General features: G+C 31.7%; 2 protein-coding genes across 12 annotated transcripts in view; one reads left to right on the top strand and one right to left on the bottom strand.

The window, feature by feature from the left end:
* Nucleotides 1-18,710, top strand: part of LOC127701157 (cytoplasmic dynein 1 light intermediate chain 2-like) — a 722,868-nt gene that overhangs the window by 69,944 nt on the left and 634,214 nt on the right. The gene's annotated exons all lie outside the window — the stretch shown is intronic.
* On the bottom strand, nucleotides 500-16,952 carry LOC127701181 (ras-related protein Rab-35-like). Of its 3 annotated transcripts, none has more exons than XM_052205013.1 (3): nucleotides 16,628-16,952; nucleotides 9,056-9,239; nucleotides 500-2,706 (listed from the first exon to the last, which is right to left on the bottom strand). In XM_052205013.1, the coding sequence occupies exons 1-3, from the start codon at nucleotides 16,684-16,686 to the stop codon at nucleotides 2,251-2,253; spliced, it is 699 nt and encodes a 232-aa protein (XP_052060973.1). In that variant the 5' UTR covers nucleotides 16,687-16,952; the 3' UTR covers nucleotides 500-2,250. The 3 variants fall into 3 exon arrangements, with proteins under 3 accessions (XP_052060973.1, XP_052060975.1, XP_052060974.1); XM_052205015.1 differs by lacking the exon at nucleotides 16,628-16,952 and adding an exon at nucleotides 13,208-13,357; XM_052205014.1 differs by lacking the exon at nucleotides 16,628-16,952 and adding an exon at nucleotides 10,544-10,671.

An 18,710-nucleotide genomic window follows, 5' to 3' on the forward strand; every position in this document is an offset into this window, starting at 1 on the left:
TTGCTGTCCTTCATACCCAAATCATATTGAATCCTTGAATAAAGGCGATAGAAGTTTAACGTTATCTTCAAATCTCGTAAATCGATTAGGAAGAGACAAATCAAGGTAGCAAACATTTATATATTTTTTTTATCAGAAAGTGGGTGAACCGCATGAAATCCAAATGGAGCGGGACCGGTAGCGTCGACAGGAAAAACGTCTCCTGAACACTATAACGCTATATCAGCGTATTGAAGAACACAGATGTTGGGTAGATGTATGTTTCTTTATACATCATAAAGCATTTGAAATGCTTGTTTAGTATTCTTACAGAGTTTAGTGTTCAGTTCGATTTCATTGTTTGTTTATTTGTATTTGTATTTCGATTTCTGTCTTTGAATGCTTAAAGGCTAAAACTGTCCATTTTTTTTTAATTTGTAACCATAACGCTTGAATCAGTTTAAAGCATACTTGCGATGAAAAGTTATCATAAATAAAACTGATGTGGCAATAAAATACATTATTTAGTTTACAAATACATTTTATTTGTTTTCATAATATAAATTTCCATATTTGTAAAATGTAAATTAACAGGCTATTTCAAAGTTTAAAACATGTAAAACAATAGTTAAACACACTATTAAGTCATCTGAATTGTATAAGTGGTTCAATATAAATGTGCATACATGATTTAAAATGAATTAAAATGCAATGTTTTATATATCATTGGTACAATAGTAATATATATGTAAAATACTAGCCTTGCACATTAGTATATCCATTTCCAAATAAAAATGAAAAAAGATGGCTGAAGACATGTTTAATTCATTAAAATCTTAATAAAATAAAAAATAATAGATCAATAAATTCACATCAGAAGTCATCAAAGGTACCAGGCTTATAATTTAATATGTCAGACGTGTGTTTTGTCTATATACCTCGTCAGTGGCACTAAAATCAGTTACAACGCTATTTGATGGAGGATCTAGAAACTTTCATTACGAGATCAAAATATCAATAACAAGAATTAAAGGCAAATGTAGACAAGACAGTTAACACAACAATACCATGAAACCAAAAAGGAACAACTACTGATTACCATATTACACTCAAAGAAATGTCATCCACTATCTTTAATAAAGAGATTTATCTCGACTGTACATAGAATACACATTGAATATCGTTACCACCATTTATATCTTTGCCACGAGTGGAACTGGTTGTTTTGGCGCACCTGAGTTGGGACCGGGCTTAGGTTACTACATCTTATGTTTTCTGTGTAGAGTTTTGTGGCCTTTTTTGTCTGTTCATCTTTTTTCCTTTGGTCATGTTGTTTGTTTCTCTTTTATTTTTGATAGACCCCTTGATAGCATCTTACTTTTTTGGAGATCTAAAGCATAGCATCAACTAAATCAATCTGATATTTAAATTAATTATCTAAATGTACTAATACTAAGTTTGCAACTTCCTCAGGCAAATTGGCTGGAGGTAGTTTTCGGCTGTCCTGTTTGAGCCCTTTAAAGATTTGATACGTCATAACTTTATACGTGTTCGGTTTTTGTGACGTTTTTATCGTACCTGATAAGGGGTAACTCATAAATACTGGCATGTGCACTGAAATATGCATCATGTATTTATATATATTTTTATCTGAATGTAAATGCAATATATACATTGCTATGTTTGAGCATTATATATGTGATAATTGAGACAGAAAAAAACATGCTTAACAGCAGTATACCGATGACATAAGAGTGTATCATCTGTAAATTCCTTGTAACAACCTACGATGTCCTTTAGCCCAATTTGTTAAAAAAAATCTTCAGATTTAAAAGCATTTTAATCAAATATTTTCTTTAAAACCTCATAATATCATTTATAAAATATACAATATGACAATACTTATCAAGTGTTTTAAGATGAATTAGCATTTGCATCTTCGTGTTCATTTTCTAGTAAAGATATATTTTGTTTAGACACAATGCTGCCAATTCATTTAACATATTAAACTCAAAGCCTGATGGAAATTAAAGCAACACTATACTGTGTTCTTATGTCGTGCAATATTTGGTGAGTGCATGTCAAATATGTAAATTAAAACATTTAAAAATAGCATCTAGATTAATATAAATCTCGTCAAGAAAACTCAGTCATTCTGTTTCTGCAATGATAAACTCGTAAGCTGGATAAGCATGATTAGCATGAATAAACCTGCAGTCTGTGATTGTTCATTTTGTAGTAAAGGATTTCAAAAAATGAAAATGATAATGACTAACTACTACTGCAGCACCGTTTTTTAGATGGTTCCTCACCTTCTGGTGTAATACCTGGTTGTATAACATTTCCTATTTCCCGCCTTAATGTCATTCTGCCCACTGATTCTTGGTGAAGCACACGAGCAATGTCTTTGAACATTTCATAAATGCCCATATTATCTTTACATGAAATCTGATAAACACCTGACAAAACGTTCCCACATTCTCGTTCAAAATTTTCAATGTCTGCTTTATCGACTTGGTCCTCGCCTTCACCGTCCGCCATATTGCCACACAAAAATATTTTCGCGCCTTCGGCATTTATCACAATGTCAAGGATATATTGAGACAGAACTGTGAATGTTTCTTTGTTTTTCACACTATAACACAACAATGCAGCGTGTGCACCTCTGTAAAAGCTGGACCCAATGAAACTCATTCTCTCCATACCACCTGTATCCCATAACGTTACCTGAAATTAGAAAGTACATTTGATTATGATTCTTGACAACAGTAATTGGTGGTTGATTGATATCATTTATCTCTCTGTCATCATCAAGTTCTAAGAGTTAGTTATGCGTGTATTACATAATTCCGTTATGAAAGCCTGTTTCGATGAACCATGTGTTGTTGTTGATGATAGATGTCCTGCAAGCATTTACGAGCATCATTGTAAAACTACCATACTTATTTTATTAAATGAAACCAGTTGATATATCGTGAGAAAGAGATTAAAACACAGCAATCGAACCTTTTTAGGGAAAGACTGGTTGAGATTTAAAAAAAAACTTACTTGAACCACGCCACAAAGGCAATATTATGGATATTGGAAATGACTGTATAAATCAAAGACGTACATACAAACCCTCAGAGACAAACCCGCATACTAACGTTCTTATGCACGTGTTTGCATTAACTATGGATTTAACTGATTTAAGGATTTGAATAATTGCTTGTTGCACACGTCCATTCAAATGACCAATGATACTCAAAATATCAAGGTGACGGAAATCACTGGTGGAAAGATGAGGAAAGTTGTATGCATTATTTCAACCATATTTTAGTCTTCCGTTGAGGTATGATGGTGGACAAAATACATGATATCGCACTGTTGCATATATTTGTACAAGCTACTGCAGTACTTTAGAATGATAAGCATTTTTTATTTTAAAAAATGCATTTTCTGCATTCAAACGTACAAACGTCCTTATACTATTTGTACTGTTAAAAAGCAATATAATGGGAAAAACATACATAAATTTTATAGCAGTTTGTTCATGTTAGAGTTATTTAATTTTGCGTATTGTTTGAAGTAAATAAACTGACAAGTGTCACCTACATGTTAATTAATTACAGATCATTATAGCACTAATTATACAAGTAAAAAAGATCCCACCTGCAAATGTTTTACAGACTTTATTTTTCGACTTTCTTTGTAAAACAAATCTGTCTTATTAATCCTTAATCATTCATCTTTTAGACATACAAAAATACACTATAATGTATGTAGTGCAGATCTATCATTTCTATAGAATATTAAGTATCTAACATACTCATACTATTGAGGTCTGGGGTTGTGTAATAAAAGTCTGCCATATTGTGTAAGTAAAAAAAAAGATTATTTAGTCGAGAAAGATTGACATGAAAGAGGAGTAGTTTCCAAATAAAAACCCAGTCTTTGTCTTGTTTGTCAATTTCACTGGTATTGCAGCATTAACGATAAGTAAAGTAGCAAGGACATTTAATACTAAAACTAGTGACATGTATATTTGAAAAAGTGCTAAGATATCACCCAATTTCTGTGCATATTTACATAGACATTAGACGTATTGAGAACTATATACGTCTGTGTATGTAAATTAAATAGCCCAAGCGACCACATGGCAAAGAATTGGAACAATAGTTACAATCATTCCAACAATAGTATTCACAATGAAAAATGTTCAAAACACCAAACTACAACCACTGACAACGGTTTTTTCGATAAGCATTCAAAAATGTACAGAAAAAACTCAGAAAACATTATTTCGTTGTGCACCGAATATTTCTCTGATCTAATATACTAATGCATCCATAAAAAATCCCCATCTTGTGTTTCCTATTTGGATTTTCTGAAAATAGAATTAAGCCAGACGGTTGTTAGACAGCAGTTCTCGCCGTGTAAATAGTTACATAATAGGTGCACAACGAGTATATATGTGTTCATATAGTAATAATTTTCCTCTATTAAAAGAGGCATATACACAATCAAAGACACTACATCACAAGAATATAACATCATGGTATGGTTCAATAAATGTTATTTTTAAAATACTTGGTATTGACTATACAAATGCCATAAATGCTCCAATTTGTGAATCCTTATACAAATTTAAGAAATATATACAAACCAAGCTATCAATATTGTTCATTAGCTGTTGGAAAAAACAAATAGATAAATTTTCAGACAGTAAACTGAAAACCTACCTTTTATATAAAACAAATTTTGGTTTTGAAAAATATCTAACATTGATCAAGAATTTTGAACTTAGAAGAAGTATTACTAAATTACGTGTATCTTCTCATAGATTACAAATAGAATTAGGTAGATATCAGGGTATTCCCCGAATTAACAGAATATGTAATAAATGTTCTTCCAATACTGTCGAAGATGAGGCTCATTTTCTATTTGATTGTAACACATTTGAGGATGATAGAAATTGTATGTTAGCTAGTATTGCAAAATATAATTCTTATTTTAATCATATGAGCAGTCAAAGCAAAATTATCTGGTTATTTAGTGCAGAAAATGTTGAGTTACTTAAAATAATATGTAATTTTATATACAAACATCTTCCTTAGTGAAGATTAGTTAAAGGAAATCTATGTGTGTATATACATTTGATTGGACATAGAAAATTATATTCATCTAAATATCACAAATACTAGCCGATTAAAAAAAAAAATAATTGTTAAGATATATTATTTATTCAAATGTTCTCTTATATCCTTGAGGCATCGTCCCCTGGTATCAACTGCATTCAAGTTACCTATGATGCTTCCTTGTTTGCTTTTGATACAGGTAGGAAAGAGACATTTACACACATTTTACATGCCTATGGCCCATAAGGTATCGCCCCCTGGTGTCAGCTGCCTTTAGGAAACCATAATGCTTTCCTATTTGCTGCTGACACAGGATGAGTCATGGACATGCTTAATTTCTACTTTCTTTTTGGCTAATTATTATATGTTTAATTGATCCAACTTTTTGTGTACTATACATATATGGATATCTATTTTTCTTTTTTTCTTTTTGGGCTGCTTGTTTGTTATCTATATCAACCACACTTGCAATAAAATGCATTAGTATTAAAAAAAAAAAACATACTATAGATTCTTTATCTACGTATTCTTTAAGAACTTAAATAGTTCTCGTTTAACTTTTTTTTTTATCTCATTGTTTGTATTGTATTATGAAAAATTATTGATGTTGTAATGTTTATGCCCTTTGGGGCCCATAATTGGAAATAAAATATCTTATCTTATCTTATCTTATAGTTTTTCAAAATTTAATAGAACCGTCTAAAACATATGAGCTATGGGGAATGTAAATTGATTACGATTGCAGTGTCAACAATATTTGTCTCCAGAATAACCGTCATGAGCCCCGCCCGAAACCTAATGAAACAGCACTTCGGATTAAAACTATATTGAACAGGCAATATGGACATCTGGTAAAATGATAATGTATTTGAAATCAGATTTGAATCTTTTAATTGCACATTAGAAATTAAATATGTTTGTAAATATGCTAAAAGATCTATGTAATGGGTTCATGTTATGTTGTAATTTGTTACATCACAATTTACTCTTTGTTAGTGACATACTCTAACTTAAAGATACTACTTCTAAATGGTAGCATCTTAAATGTGCAATCAATCCATGTCACTCGTCGCTTCTGAAAAATGGTAATCAACACATGTCAATTACGAACCACTAACAATCCAAACGAATTCCTGTAAAATGGTGTAGCAATTACTGGAAAATGCTGAAAAATACATTCCACAATTACCATAAGGCCTTACAGTACTCTCCAGAGTAAAGGAACTTAATCATATTCATATCGCATGCTTCTTATCCTATAAGTGATGATTTATAGAACAAAATTAGGCTGAATTATTACATGGTTAACATTGTTCAATAGTAAATTATACCTCTTGATATCATAACGCTCTTATCTTCCATATAGACTGTTTGGCTTCTAAACCATGTCTCAACAGTATGAAGTATAGTTTTGCACAAAGTAAAGTTTGATGTAATGTCAGTTTTAGTTGTATATGTTCTACTATTGAGAATAACGTGAACAATGCAGATAGTGTCATTTTCTCGTCATAAATGTAATTTAAACATTGTGACTTTGCATGTCTGGCAAATCGAAGACTTCTAGTTTCACACATTAATATAAGAAAAGAAAAGAAAAAAAAAAACCTAACAATTTCTGTCGTCCATTAAGGAACAACACAACTTAATAACTACTATAAACTTTAAAATACTTTGACAGTACTTGACCTTAATATCAAATATAATTTGTTTATAACATTTAATACCATTCACCATTTAAACGACGTTATTTTCTAAGCCTTTGATGTTAAGCTAAATATATACACGGACATTAGGATAATTATTTAAAATGCATATTTTCCGCATAAAAATTACCATACCTCGATCTAAGCACACGCTAAAAAATGAATTTGTGTGTTGCAATCAAACTTTTTGAATACCTCGTATCTGGTGAGAAACTTGAAAGGTTACATGCATACAATTTAAGCCGTGCATGCTAATACTTTTAGCACTTTATCATTAATCTGATCATTGGGTATCAGGTTGTTAAATATGATACGAGATCGATACTTAATCTGATTGAGTATTTATATATAAGTCCATATTATGTACTGTCATATCTGTACAGATAAGGAGTTTATTATCTACATGATCTATGCGCATCTTGAGTAAACACTTTAAATAAACATAATAAATAATCTGTATTTCCGTTTTTTAACTAGGATTCACTCTTCATTTCCGCAATCTATTTACAAAGAATTTCCTTCGTAACTTTTTTAAAAGTCTCAAAGTTTGAAAATGTTTAAAAACCTCTGATTCAAATTATAAGTACACAGCATTAGTGAAAATTGAAAGGATATGGAGTAATTGTACATGGGACAAAATCGGACACAATACATAGAAAAAATAAAAAATTCTCAATGAACAGGGCTTTTATAGCATGTATGGGTAAAAGAAAATGTATGACATTTGAAGACATCACATAGTCTCGGGGCAATTGGTGCGTTATAAATCATACCTGCTTGCGTTTTTAGATACTGGAAGCTGGACAGCTCACTTCGCAAATCATTTCGGTTTAATTGCCATGGAGTCATTGAACAGTTAATACTTTAATATTTTATAAAGAAAAAAGGACTCGCCAAGGACAGGTGTGCTATGGATAATATTTATGAACGTAGGATATCAATTTAAGCGCGCATGGCACGTGTGTGGAATTCAGATTACCCTAATCGGACACGCCCGAGACAGGAGTCGGGGAAGAGAATCGCAAAAAGGTCTTTGAGCATTAAAACTAAAATGTCCTGAGCAGTTAAATTGTCTTTTGTCAACATTGATAACAATGGACCATGTTGCTCGTGTTATTCGTAGCTTTTGACAGCCATTATTTCGTGATTTGACTCGCGATACCGTAATATGGCATGACCGTTATAGATAGGGTTTTAATTTGTGCTCCCCGAAAATATTTCTGATCCATATATATACTCGCTTTGTACGTCCGTCCGTATGTTCGAAACACATGGTTTCCGGATGATAACTTGAGAGACCCTTGCTTGATAAGAATGAAACTAACACAGATGGAAGATGTACGAAAGAATAATAAGCCTATTGATTTTGGGGTCAATATGTCTATGGTCAAGATCTCTGAAAATATATATATATCTTTTTAAATATAAAAATAAGGAGATGTGGTATGATTGCCAATGAGACAACTATCCACCAAAGTTCAAATGAAGTGGATGTAAGCAATTATAGGCAACCGTACAGTCTTCGACAATGAGAAAAACCCATATCGTAAAGTCGGCTATAAAAGGTGGTTTCGGGGTGGTAACTTTAGTTTCCCTTAGGCTTATAATGAAATTTGTAAAGATATTGAGAAGGGGACGAATCCTATTGATTTTCATGTCAAATGGTCAAAGGTCAAGGTCAACCTTAGACATAAGAATCTTTTCTCTCGGTAAATTTGCAGTTCAAGGAGCACCAACTAGAAGTGCCAGCTTTTCACTTGTTTCACAGCCTATAAGGACTTCTTAACATGAACATCAAACTATTCAGGGGAATACATTCGTACCGAATTAAACCTTCTTTTCTAGTCGAAATCAAAATTATCTAACCCTTTCCCAGTCACCCACATTTTACCCACATTCAAAATGCTACGCATTCTTGATCTCATTCAAATATACATATGACCCTTATCCTTGATTTCGGTCAAAAATAATTTGATAACCCGGACTTCTATAGTACGATACTTAGACCCATGATGAGGTTTGTCTATCTGCAAGGATGGGCGTGCATGGTGTATAAATGTTGGACGTTAACAGTGGCGGATCCAGAACTTTTTGTAAGGGGGGCCCCGATAACTGACCTAAGGGGGGCCGCTCCAGTCACGCTTCAGTGATTCCCTATATAATCAACCAAATTTTTCCTTCCATTTTATGTTTAAGTGCACATTGCGTATTACCAGACATCTATAGTACTATAAATAAGTCGCTGGTTTCACTTACTTTTACGTTTATTCCATGAACACCAAAAGTTTGTGAACACTGGTCCAGTCCAATGGTCGATTTCTTGCCCGGTTCTTCAATAAAAGTCCCGTTCAGAAATCTTCTAAATATAGAACTTTTCCCAACACCGTATTCTCCTAACAGAATTATCTTATACGTTGGCGTGCCTGTTGCCATTGTGTCTCTGAAAATAAGTTTTATAGAGCGTGAGATGTTGAGATTCGTATCTTAACCCGTATATACTTAAAAAGTGATCAGTATAAATTTGACATCATTGACGACAGTATCATTACTAACTATATAACTGACAATCTAGAACTAAATAAGGGTTTCTCATATTGAACAATCTTTTATTTTTTTCCGGTTGTTTCATGATAAAAAACTGATGGCATATTTTGATGTGCACTTTTAAAATGTGATTGCCACATACATACAATAGTTCAAATTTACATAAATATTCAAGAAAAAAGCTAAATCAATATTTCACTTAGACTGTACATGCATAATTATGTGCTGTCATAAACTATCATTTGTATGTGGACTTCGGCTATACAGAGTGTGTTGTAACATACTTACAAGTACTTTGCATGGGACGGGACACACATTGCTCCAGTTTAAGAGGGGAATGCGCGATTTTAATTGTAATATAAATGTGAGTTAAGTAGAAATTTGACCACAGGTCGGGTTACACCTCGTTTTCATAAATATATAAAGACTAACGGAAGCTATATTTTTATAAAGCCTAGAAGTCCGAGTGTTTAAGGGCGCTGGTCGTAATGCAGTGGGTGTTGCAATGATATCACAGAAGCAGGACATTAGAACCGTTTGCTATTGCACATTTGCAGATCTAACATTGTTAGGCTAAATTTTTATCGAAGATATGCAAACAACGCAGATCCGAATGAGGCTTAAAATTCCAACCCCTCGTTTCATGGGTAGTGTCATGCTTTCGGTATGTTAGTAATAAACATTTTGTCATGATAGTGTATTGAACAAGCTAGACGCTGTACCCTGCCTATATATATATATATATGAATAAAACTGCCTGTTACGCATTATAAGCATCACAAAACCACTGACCCTATTGATTTACCATCCACACAGGATGTGTCTTTGACAAACATATAAAACCATATACAGAAAAGAGTTTCTTCTAACAACGGTTACTCGGGGTTTTTTTCATTCCATATTTTCCAAAAGTCCGTTTTAACTGTGTTGGATCATGAATATATATTTACGTCTAGCCAATGGCAAAAATTCGCAGTGAGCAAGACTGGTGCATTGGAATTGCAATCTTCTTGCGTATTTACAGGTTTACCCAGAGCAAGCGCAAAAATACTCTATGCATTACTGTTTCTATTTACAACGCTACCCTTAAAACCAAAATCCTCAGTGTAGTTGAACAATATGTCCTGAAATTTTAGTAAATAGTATTACTAACACTACTTGTAAGTCTTTATAATAACTTGAACATGTTAAATATCCTACCTGTTTTCCGAAAGAAATGGGTAGTTATATTCCTCCATTTTGTAGAAATTGTAAGTTCACTTTACCATAACCATAAAAAATTATACGTTTGTTGATTTCAAATAAGGTTATTTGTACACAATATATGAATGTCTTAAATTATAAATGGTATTTAATATCCATAACACAATTGCATTTAAAAGGATGGGTAAGCCTACATATTTTTCTTATTATATGAAAGGTATGTCCCTGGCCTTTATTGTTAAAGTATACATACTTATATATCTATAATAAAAAGAAATCCGTGTCATTTGTAGGTCAAAATGGTTACATTTAATGAAGGTGAAATTCTTTGCGTGAAACAGGTTAATCTTAAAGAGGATTTTTAGTAATTGGGTGTACAGTAAATTTATTAATATTTCATGGAAGGGATTATCCTTAACTCAGGTATGACTGTATGCTGAAGTGACAACAAAATGATGCATGTTTAATAATTTCAACAGCACCCACACAAGTAGTACTTAACAGTCATCGCCCGCTCTGATAAATGCGTGTCGTCATCATGTTTTTTTTATATTCTCTAATTCTGGAATAAATGAAACGCCATTGAATTCGTTCATCTTCTGAGAAGAAGCAATCGGAAATTTATTTGGTATGTATGGATTAAGTTTCCAGAAGCATACATGTACATGCAGATTTAGATGTTATTGTCATAGCGTATATGCAGTGCAAAACCAAACGAAAACAAGTAAACTTTTGCAGTGTACAATAAGCTATTGGGAACACAAATGTAATAGTGTGCATCGATTGATTAGCAACAACATTGTGAACGAAAGAAGTTATATTCCAAATGGAGGTTGTTTATATTTTTAGGCCTTTTTCTGATTATAAGGTCATTATAACTTATGTTTTCAAATTCCAATCAGCTTTAAGATATTCAGGAGAAAAATTGTAAAACTGTAGACAGTAGACCTTTTAGAATGATGACAGACTTTTCAACAACGTACCACTTTATTTTTAAAACTGTAGTTTAATATAAAATAAAGGCCCAGATACAAAATAAACATGTACATTCGCTGCAATTAACATTCTTCTGATAGGAAATGTTGAATGTTTAACAAATGTCATATGGATTTTATTACTGAAAATTGCGGGTAATTATATACACGAGTAGTAAAACAGCAAAACTTACAATCCATTTCATGATTACTCACAAATGTGTTCGACGGTGAAAATATTTCAATTATGTTTTGTTCGCTTTTAATGCAGTTAAAATAAATAAGGGTATGGCTTTCTTTTTATCTTAGGTGGCTCCAACTTTATTGTTAAGATTGAGGAAAGGTAAAATACTGTTTGGTTTAAAGTACGAAAGGGCAAGGCTATAGTTATATTGTAAGGGTGGACTAAGGTTCATACATAAGTTTATGACTAGAGCCAGTTTTTACGAAGCGACTTTAGGTACAGAAACGAACCATATGATCTGTGTGTTTTGAATTGAAAGATGACTAAAATTATCAATGTTTTACATCATATTCTTATTTGACATGTGAACTATTAATTCAAGGCTTCTGAATATGAATAAAGGTTAGTTGTATTGCCAATGAGACAGCAACTAAAAGACACACAACAAGAGACATTCAAAGGTCACCATACATAATCGCGGCAAGTGTCTATAAAGTACAAATATCAATATTTACAAAAGTTTGAATAAAATTCGTTTAAGGACAAAAAACAGTAAGATGTAAGTGAAGACTAGGTTCTCTACATGTAATCTTATTAGGTGGCTCTCTGCAAATGTAATCTCTTTAAAAGGGTGGATTTTTGATGTAACAAACAGGTTTAAATGCGAACGTACATGTAACTAAAGGCTTTAAGATTGGGACATCTTACATCTGTCATTTTTTTTATCTTCCCGCTTCTCCATCCCACACAACATGTGACAATAAAGAGAAGTTTTAATCATTTTATTTTTATTTCAATAATACCTTCATTTGTCTTATTCTCTTCTTTGTACTAAATATGATCACATTAAAAGTATTGACTCAATTCTTTCCTAATGTTGTAGCTTTTACTTTTTTAAAAACACTGAAATTTCACGACATTAAAATTTGCAGATATATAGACAAGGTGATACTCCATTTTCTCAATTCCGCTACCAAAATTGATGAAGGTTTCGTTTAATGACTGAATAGGGAAATGTGTGGTGTTCCTTGATCAGGTGGATTAAAGTGAAAGGACTCTAAATTATTTGACCTACGTATTCAGGTATTTGGTTTTAATGTTCTGATAAATTTACCTGTAGGCCTAGTTTTTGTTTAAGCTGAGTGTGTATGTAAGGAGATTTCATTCCTTGACCTTTGAAGAAATAATACAAATTTGTTCTTCCTTCTTTTAAAATGTATAATGACAAAAGACAGTAACAGCTTGAAATGACTGAAATCAATAAAAGGTGTTTACTAAGTAATTATTTTTATATTTGTGTAATAGCTGACTATAATTTACACACAAGTTATGTAAAACTGCATAATAGAAAGAAGGATGATGCAAGATTTTGTTTTATAAAAGATGTAAATAGCTGCTTACGGTTATTCCAACACAGTGCTTATCAATTTCCTGTCTTCGAAGTTGCTATATATTACATAATTTCATATTTAACGAGTAAAACTGATAGTTAAACTAACTTACCTTTAAACATTATTTATATCAATCTTAAACCTATACAGAATCACTAAGTATTATCATATTTCCATTTTCTGATGCATGAATCATTCCATATTTTCAGTTTTTATTTACGTTACGACGCAATGTCAATATCTAGGTCTTTGTGTGTATTTATCCTTGAAGGCATACTGTAAACTACGGAGTGGTAGAATGGATGGATTATGTGACAAATAGCGTACAAAGAAAAAGAAAAGAAAAATGACTTCTGCTTTCGTTTGAACAAAAAAATATTTATCCGTAATATTAATTAAAGAAGACGGAAAACCAAATTGTACAAATGGGAGTTTTCAGTACAGAATAGATTATAATTGAATATACTTTTATTCCAAATTAATGAGTCCACAAGGGGCAACACGAGATTATAACGCCAAACAAACAATTAAAACAAATACGAAGGACAATACTGAGGAAAGAATTACTTGATTGATAGAAAATAAATTAAAAAAAGGAACAAATAAAAACTTCATAAATAAGACAAGCACAGATCTATAATTCGAATTTTCAAGTATACTGAAGAGCGGGAAATGAAAAGTATGATGTAGACTTTTTCAAATACGACTGGTGTTTTTTTTTTATAACCATGATAACCTTCATCAGGTTCGCTCGATACCAAAAGTTTAGATAGCAACATAATATATATAACATTTGAGAGCATAAAACCAAAATAGGTCTAAACAGAATATGTGAAACTTTCTAAGGTAAAAAGGTACAACATATGTTTCCTACACTAACTGAACATGAATAAGAAAAGACATAAATCTTGTTTAATTGTCTGTTACTTTTAGAACATATCAAGGACCTCTGACTCCACCAAATGCTTCCATATATTCATTGTTTTCTACATTTGTCTTCTATTCTTTCATTTTCTTTGAACAATGTTTAATATTCTGTAGTTCCTTATGTTCATGATCCTTTTCTCAAATCTGTGAGATTAATTTTTCTAGACATTATAAAGACCGGAAAGTTCTAAAGCGATTGTAAATGTAGAGTACCTGTTGCGATGATTGAGTACAGGTATCATGGTCTTAAAAGCATTTGCTGACTGACATGCCACACTTGCCAATTATACAGATAATTAAATAGATAACATACATCTGTGTTAATCATGACAAAAGTCATTAACAAAAAGACGAAGCATTCATTTACAAAATGATGTAAGTTTTCCTACGATAAAAAAAAACACAAAACATTTCGTGTATATTAAGCGTGAATTTTGAATGACGCTAATTGATTACCAAGAATTTTTTTTTTATAATTGATAAGCAAACAAGCAAGAAGTTATTGGGTTTCTACTATGTGGTTTAGCGAGTGGGGAGTTGGGGTGGGGAATTGGGCTTGGACCTCCTCTATTTCCATATTAAACTTAAAATTATAAAATACTTTCTTCAAAATGAAGTCTAAAAACCCAATCACATCCCAAAACCTTCGAGTAAAGTGGCAACCAAAAAGTTCATACATGTATAACCACGATTCTATACGTGACCAGCATGAAATCATTCAAAGGCAAAATAGTTTTGAAAGTGTTGATTTTTGTTTTAATTCGAGGTATACTTTTAGTGCATTTTATTGGAATTATAAGATGTATAGGTAATTTTACGGAGTCTTTTTGAGGTATCTAATCTCTTTCTTTTCAAAATCGTCCTGAACATACATGAAATATTTGCTACTGGATGTTAAGCAACCAACAATCAATCAATCTTTTCACTCATAAACTAAACATTCTTAGTTTTTAAGCGAGAAGCCCAAGTTTCCACAGAAATATACTCCATAAAAAAACGTATTTCTACATGTATATCATTTAACAAATTAAAATGAAATGTTTACAATGAAAAATTCAAAATCTAAAGTGAATATATAGCCAACTGAGTCAACATCTCAATCGATGGTAATAATAAAACAAATGACAAATCAAATACATATTTGAATGCTTGATGATATAACCGGTCCAACATAAGATTTTAACACCTGACTTGAGCAGATTCCTCCAGAGCTTACACCAGAGCTTACACTTGTTTTAATAGATCAAACAAGAGAAGTGCACCATCTGTTTAATCATTTCTCGATAAACATCTGTATCCATTACTGTTAAAACGATAACGTTGTCAGTTTAGAATCGAATTTATTTCCAACCCTAGTCTGTGAATAGCCTCCTAAATTGTCTGAGATTAATGTCGAAATCAGTGTAACTGTAGCCTGTTTTGTTTGTCATAGTTGGCAAATATTTATTCCCATGCAGCTACTTAAATAAAATCCGGTGATGATGCGTTTCATTGAGATTTTTCCACATTCTCTTTTTACAGACATAAAAAAAAATCCGTAAGGGTTCCGCAAAACCATGTGCTTCTGTTATGTTGAGTGCCAAAAAAACAACTAAGTCTATTTAACCTCAGTCTAAATTTAAAATGTAAACTGCCAAAAAATAAGGTCAATCTATCTGCTTTACGGTGCGTTTTTATTTAGTTTTTGTTGTTGTTGTATAATTCGCTCTACAGACATAAACAAAATACCCGTAAAGGTGCCACGAAACTCTGTGCTTCTGTCAGTGTAAAAGTATAATGTTGATTGCCAAAAAAGCAAGGTCTGTTTAAACTCAGACTTACTCACTGAATGTAAATGCATGGTAAGTGCAAAAAAGTAAATACATCTATCAGTAAAATATGGATTAAAAAAATAAAAACATATTTTCAATTTTTTGCTTCAGAAGTCATCTGTTAATCATTTAAAAGCTTCTGTTGAAGATAATTCAAATTCTCTGAATGTTGGACAAGATTTTTTATTGATATAGCCATTGTGTAGATTTATCTAAAAATGTGCATTGCAGAAAAAGTCAATTTTCAGTAAAATGCGGAGAAGGCAGGGGAAAAAATATTCTCAAAATTTTGTCAAAAAAGGTCTTTTGAACCTGGCAAATTTCGTTAAATTGCATGAAGGTTTGACAAAGTTATTTATATTTGAAAGACTTCGATGAAGGGTTACAGTGTCTTGCCTTTGCGACTTTCGCCAGGACCTGGCGAGACAAAAATGTTAAGTGTGAGGAATATGATTCTTTTCGTTAAAAAATAAACGAAAAAAACAAGCAAACAAAACAATACAATACAATACACAGATAGCTAAACAACAATTATTTTTTGGCTGTTACGATTTCCCGTATAATCAAATGTTGATGAAGTAAGTAAACATAAAGACTCGAATTAATATAACAGAACAATGAAACTTAAAACTTAACCGTACAACTTTCAGTGTAAATTATGAAATAAAAACAATATTCATACTAACAGATATAAAACAAAGGATAAATATGCTTCAGATAAGTTGCATATGTCAATAATTAAGCAGATTATCTCCAATTAATCACATCGATATATCATGACGAAACATACTTACATTGTGTTATTGTTATCCATAAAATTTAATCCATATGCCATTAAAGCTCGTCCAGCCATTGTCTAACAAATATGGTACCTCTAACATGAAATCTATAAACAAAGACACAACTTCTGAAATGTTACAATTTCTCTAATTGTAAAATGTGTGTATTTGTGATCTACACACAGAAGCCGGATTGAAAGTGATTTGAAATTTGACCCCTCTCAGCTGGGTTAACCGCGGTAAAACAAAGATTTATATTAATTGGCTACTTATGTTGTTGCCATCTAAAAGTAAAAGCTGTTCGGCTTTCGGGAATCAGGAAATATTAATCACTTGTACTTGAAATTTTACACCGGTTAAACTGGTGAGAAATTATGTAATATGTAAGATTTCCCAAGCCTAAACGCAAATAAACAAATGCATGTCTAATTACTTTCACTGTAAAAGTTTAATGTATTTTCACACAGGCCGTTTCCTCAGTTGTGTTATCACAAATTCTGCTCTAAGCAAGTTCGTTTTTTTCAATAATTTTGTAACCATTACTCTTTACAGCACGTGTGCCTTTGTTCGACAGATGTCAGAAAAAAAAACCTTCATTAATTTTATTAGATATTTTGTCAGCCTTTTTTGTCTCAAAAATCAATACAAAAAAAGTTGCGTATTCTTTCCTAATAATTTTACAATAATGCATTGGAACTGATAAAACTTCATTGTTCTAGACAAAGAAATAGACCAATATAGTGTAAAAAGCCTGCCTCTTGCAGATACTTTCAATTTATTCTCATAAGACAAGAAACTGAGAGAAATATACTGTATACCCATGATATATGTATAATTTTGTAATAGAAATCTAGTCAATATGCTTTTTAAAACATCTGTAGATTTCTAAATTTTGTTTTTTTTTAAAATACTCTAGAAATATTTCCAATTTGTCAAAAGAGCCATGCAGAGCTCACAACAACAATCGGTGACTTTTTTAACCAGTATATTTTAGATGCAAGAATGTTAAAATGTGGAATTCAAATAATTCTTATAATTCAGTATTAGTTAAAGATATTTAGCACTAGCGTTAAGAAATAATTTACTTGATAAATAATTAATATAAATCTTTACACTTTTAAAATTTGTCTTATTACTGAAATATACAGAATAACGTATGAGGGTTGTTCTCCTTTAGATCTAATTATACGATGTTGCTACAATAGATTAACATCCAAGCAACTGTTTAAAAAAATATTCCATGCTGTATGCAAATTTTGAAGACTGTTGCGAAACAAACAAACACAAAAAAAGTACATATGCAAAGAAACCTACATCATAATATACTAACATTTTGTCGTTGAAAGCACATGTTTTAATAGTATTTTCAATTAAGAATATTAAACATCCATTCCGTTCCAATGCGCAAGTTTAGAAGATTAAGCTAATCTAATTTCATGTTTTAATTTGTTTTTACATTTTACTTCAATTGATCTATTATTCGTATATGTCCACAAATAAGACTGTATGTTCTATTGGTGATTATTATCTATGTGCTAATTTTTCTGTAATCCCTTAATTGAATTTGTCACTCATTTAGAGAAATATTTGTCAAGTCTATTCAAGTAATTTTTAGTTTGTTACATAAACTGTTTTATTATTTCGATGTGGCAGATTGGATTTAGTATTACACTAAGCAGTTCCAACTCTGAACAATTGTATTCCATGCTGAACTTATTAAATTATACTTTGCTCTAACCAGAGTCGTCTTTTGTTGCAAGAGTTAGTCCCAGAGTCAGAGGCGGTACAGACTAGTCGTATTGTTTATTGTGTGTGTGTGGTTCCAGGCCAACACATTACCCAGTCACAAGATACACCCAGTTTCTATTTGTGACAGTATTACAAACTTAAACAAAATATTGTAGGCATCTAATTTTAAAGACGCCCTGAATTAAGGATTCTAAATGTATCCATAATCCCCTACAGCACTTGAACTAAATAACAGACTGTTGGCCAGGGTTATAATTCATAGAACAGACAAGGTGCAGTGGCAAATATTTCATGTATATTTTGGACACAGAGAGGGTAACCCCGGCACCCTTTGCAAAAAAAATCTTCT

Source organism: Mytilus californianus, unplaced genomic scaffold, assembly GCF_021869535.1.
Source record: "Mytilus californianus isolate M0D057914Y unplaced genomic scaffold, xbMytCali1.0.p SCAF_5, whole genome shotgun sequence".
In the NCBI taxonomy this organism is placed as follows: Eukaryota; Metazoa; Mollusca; class Bivalvia; order Mytilida; family Mytilidae; genus Mytilus; species Mytilus californianus.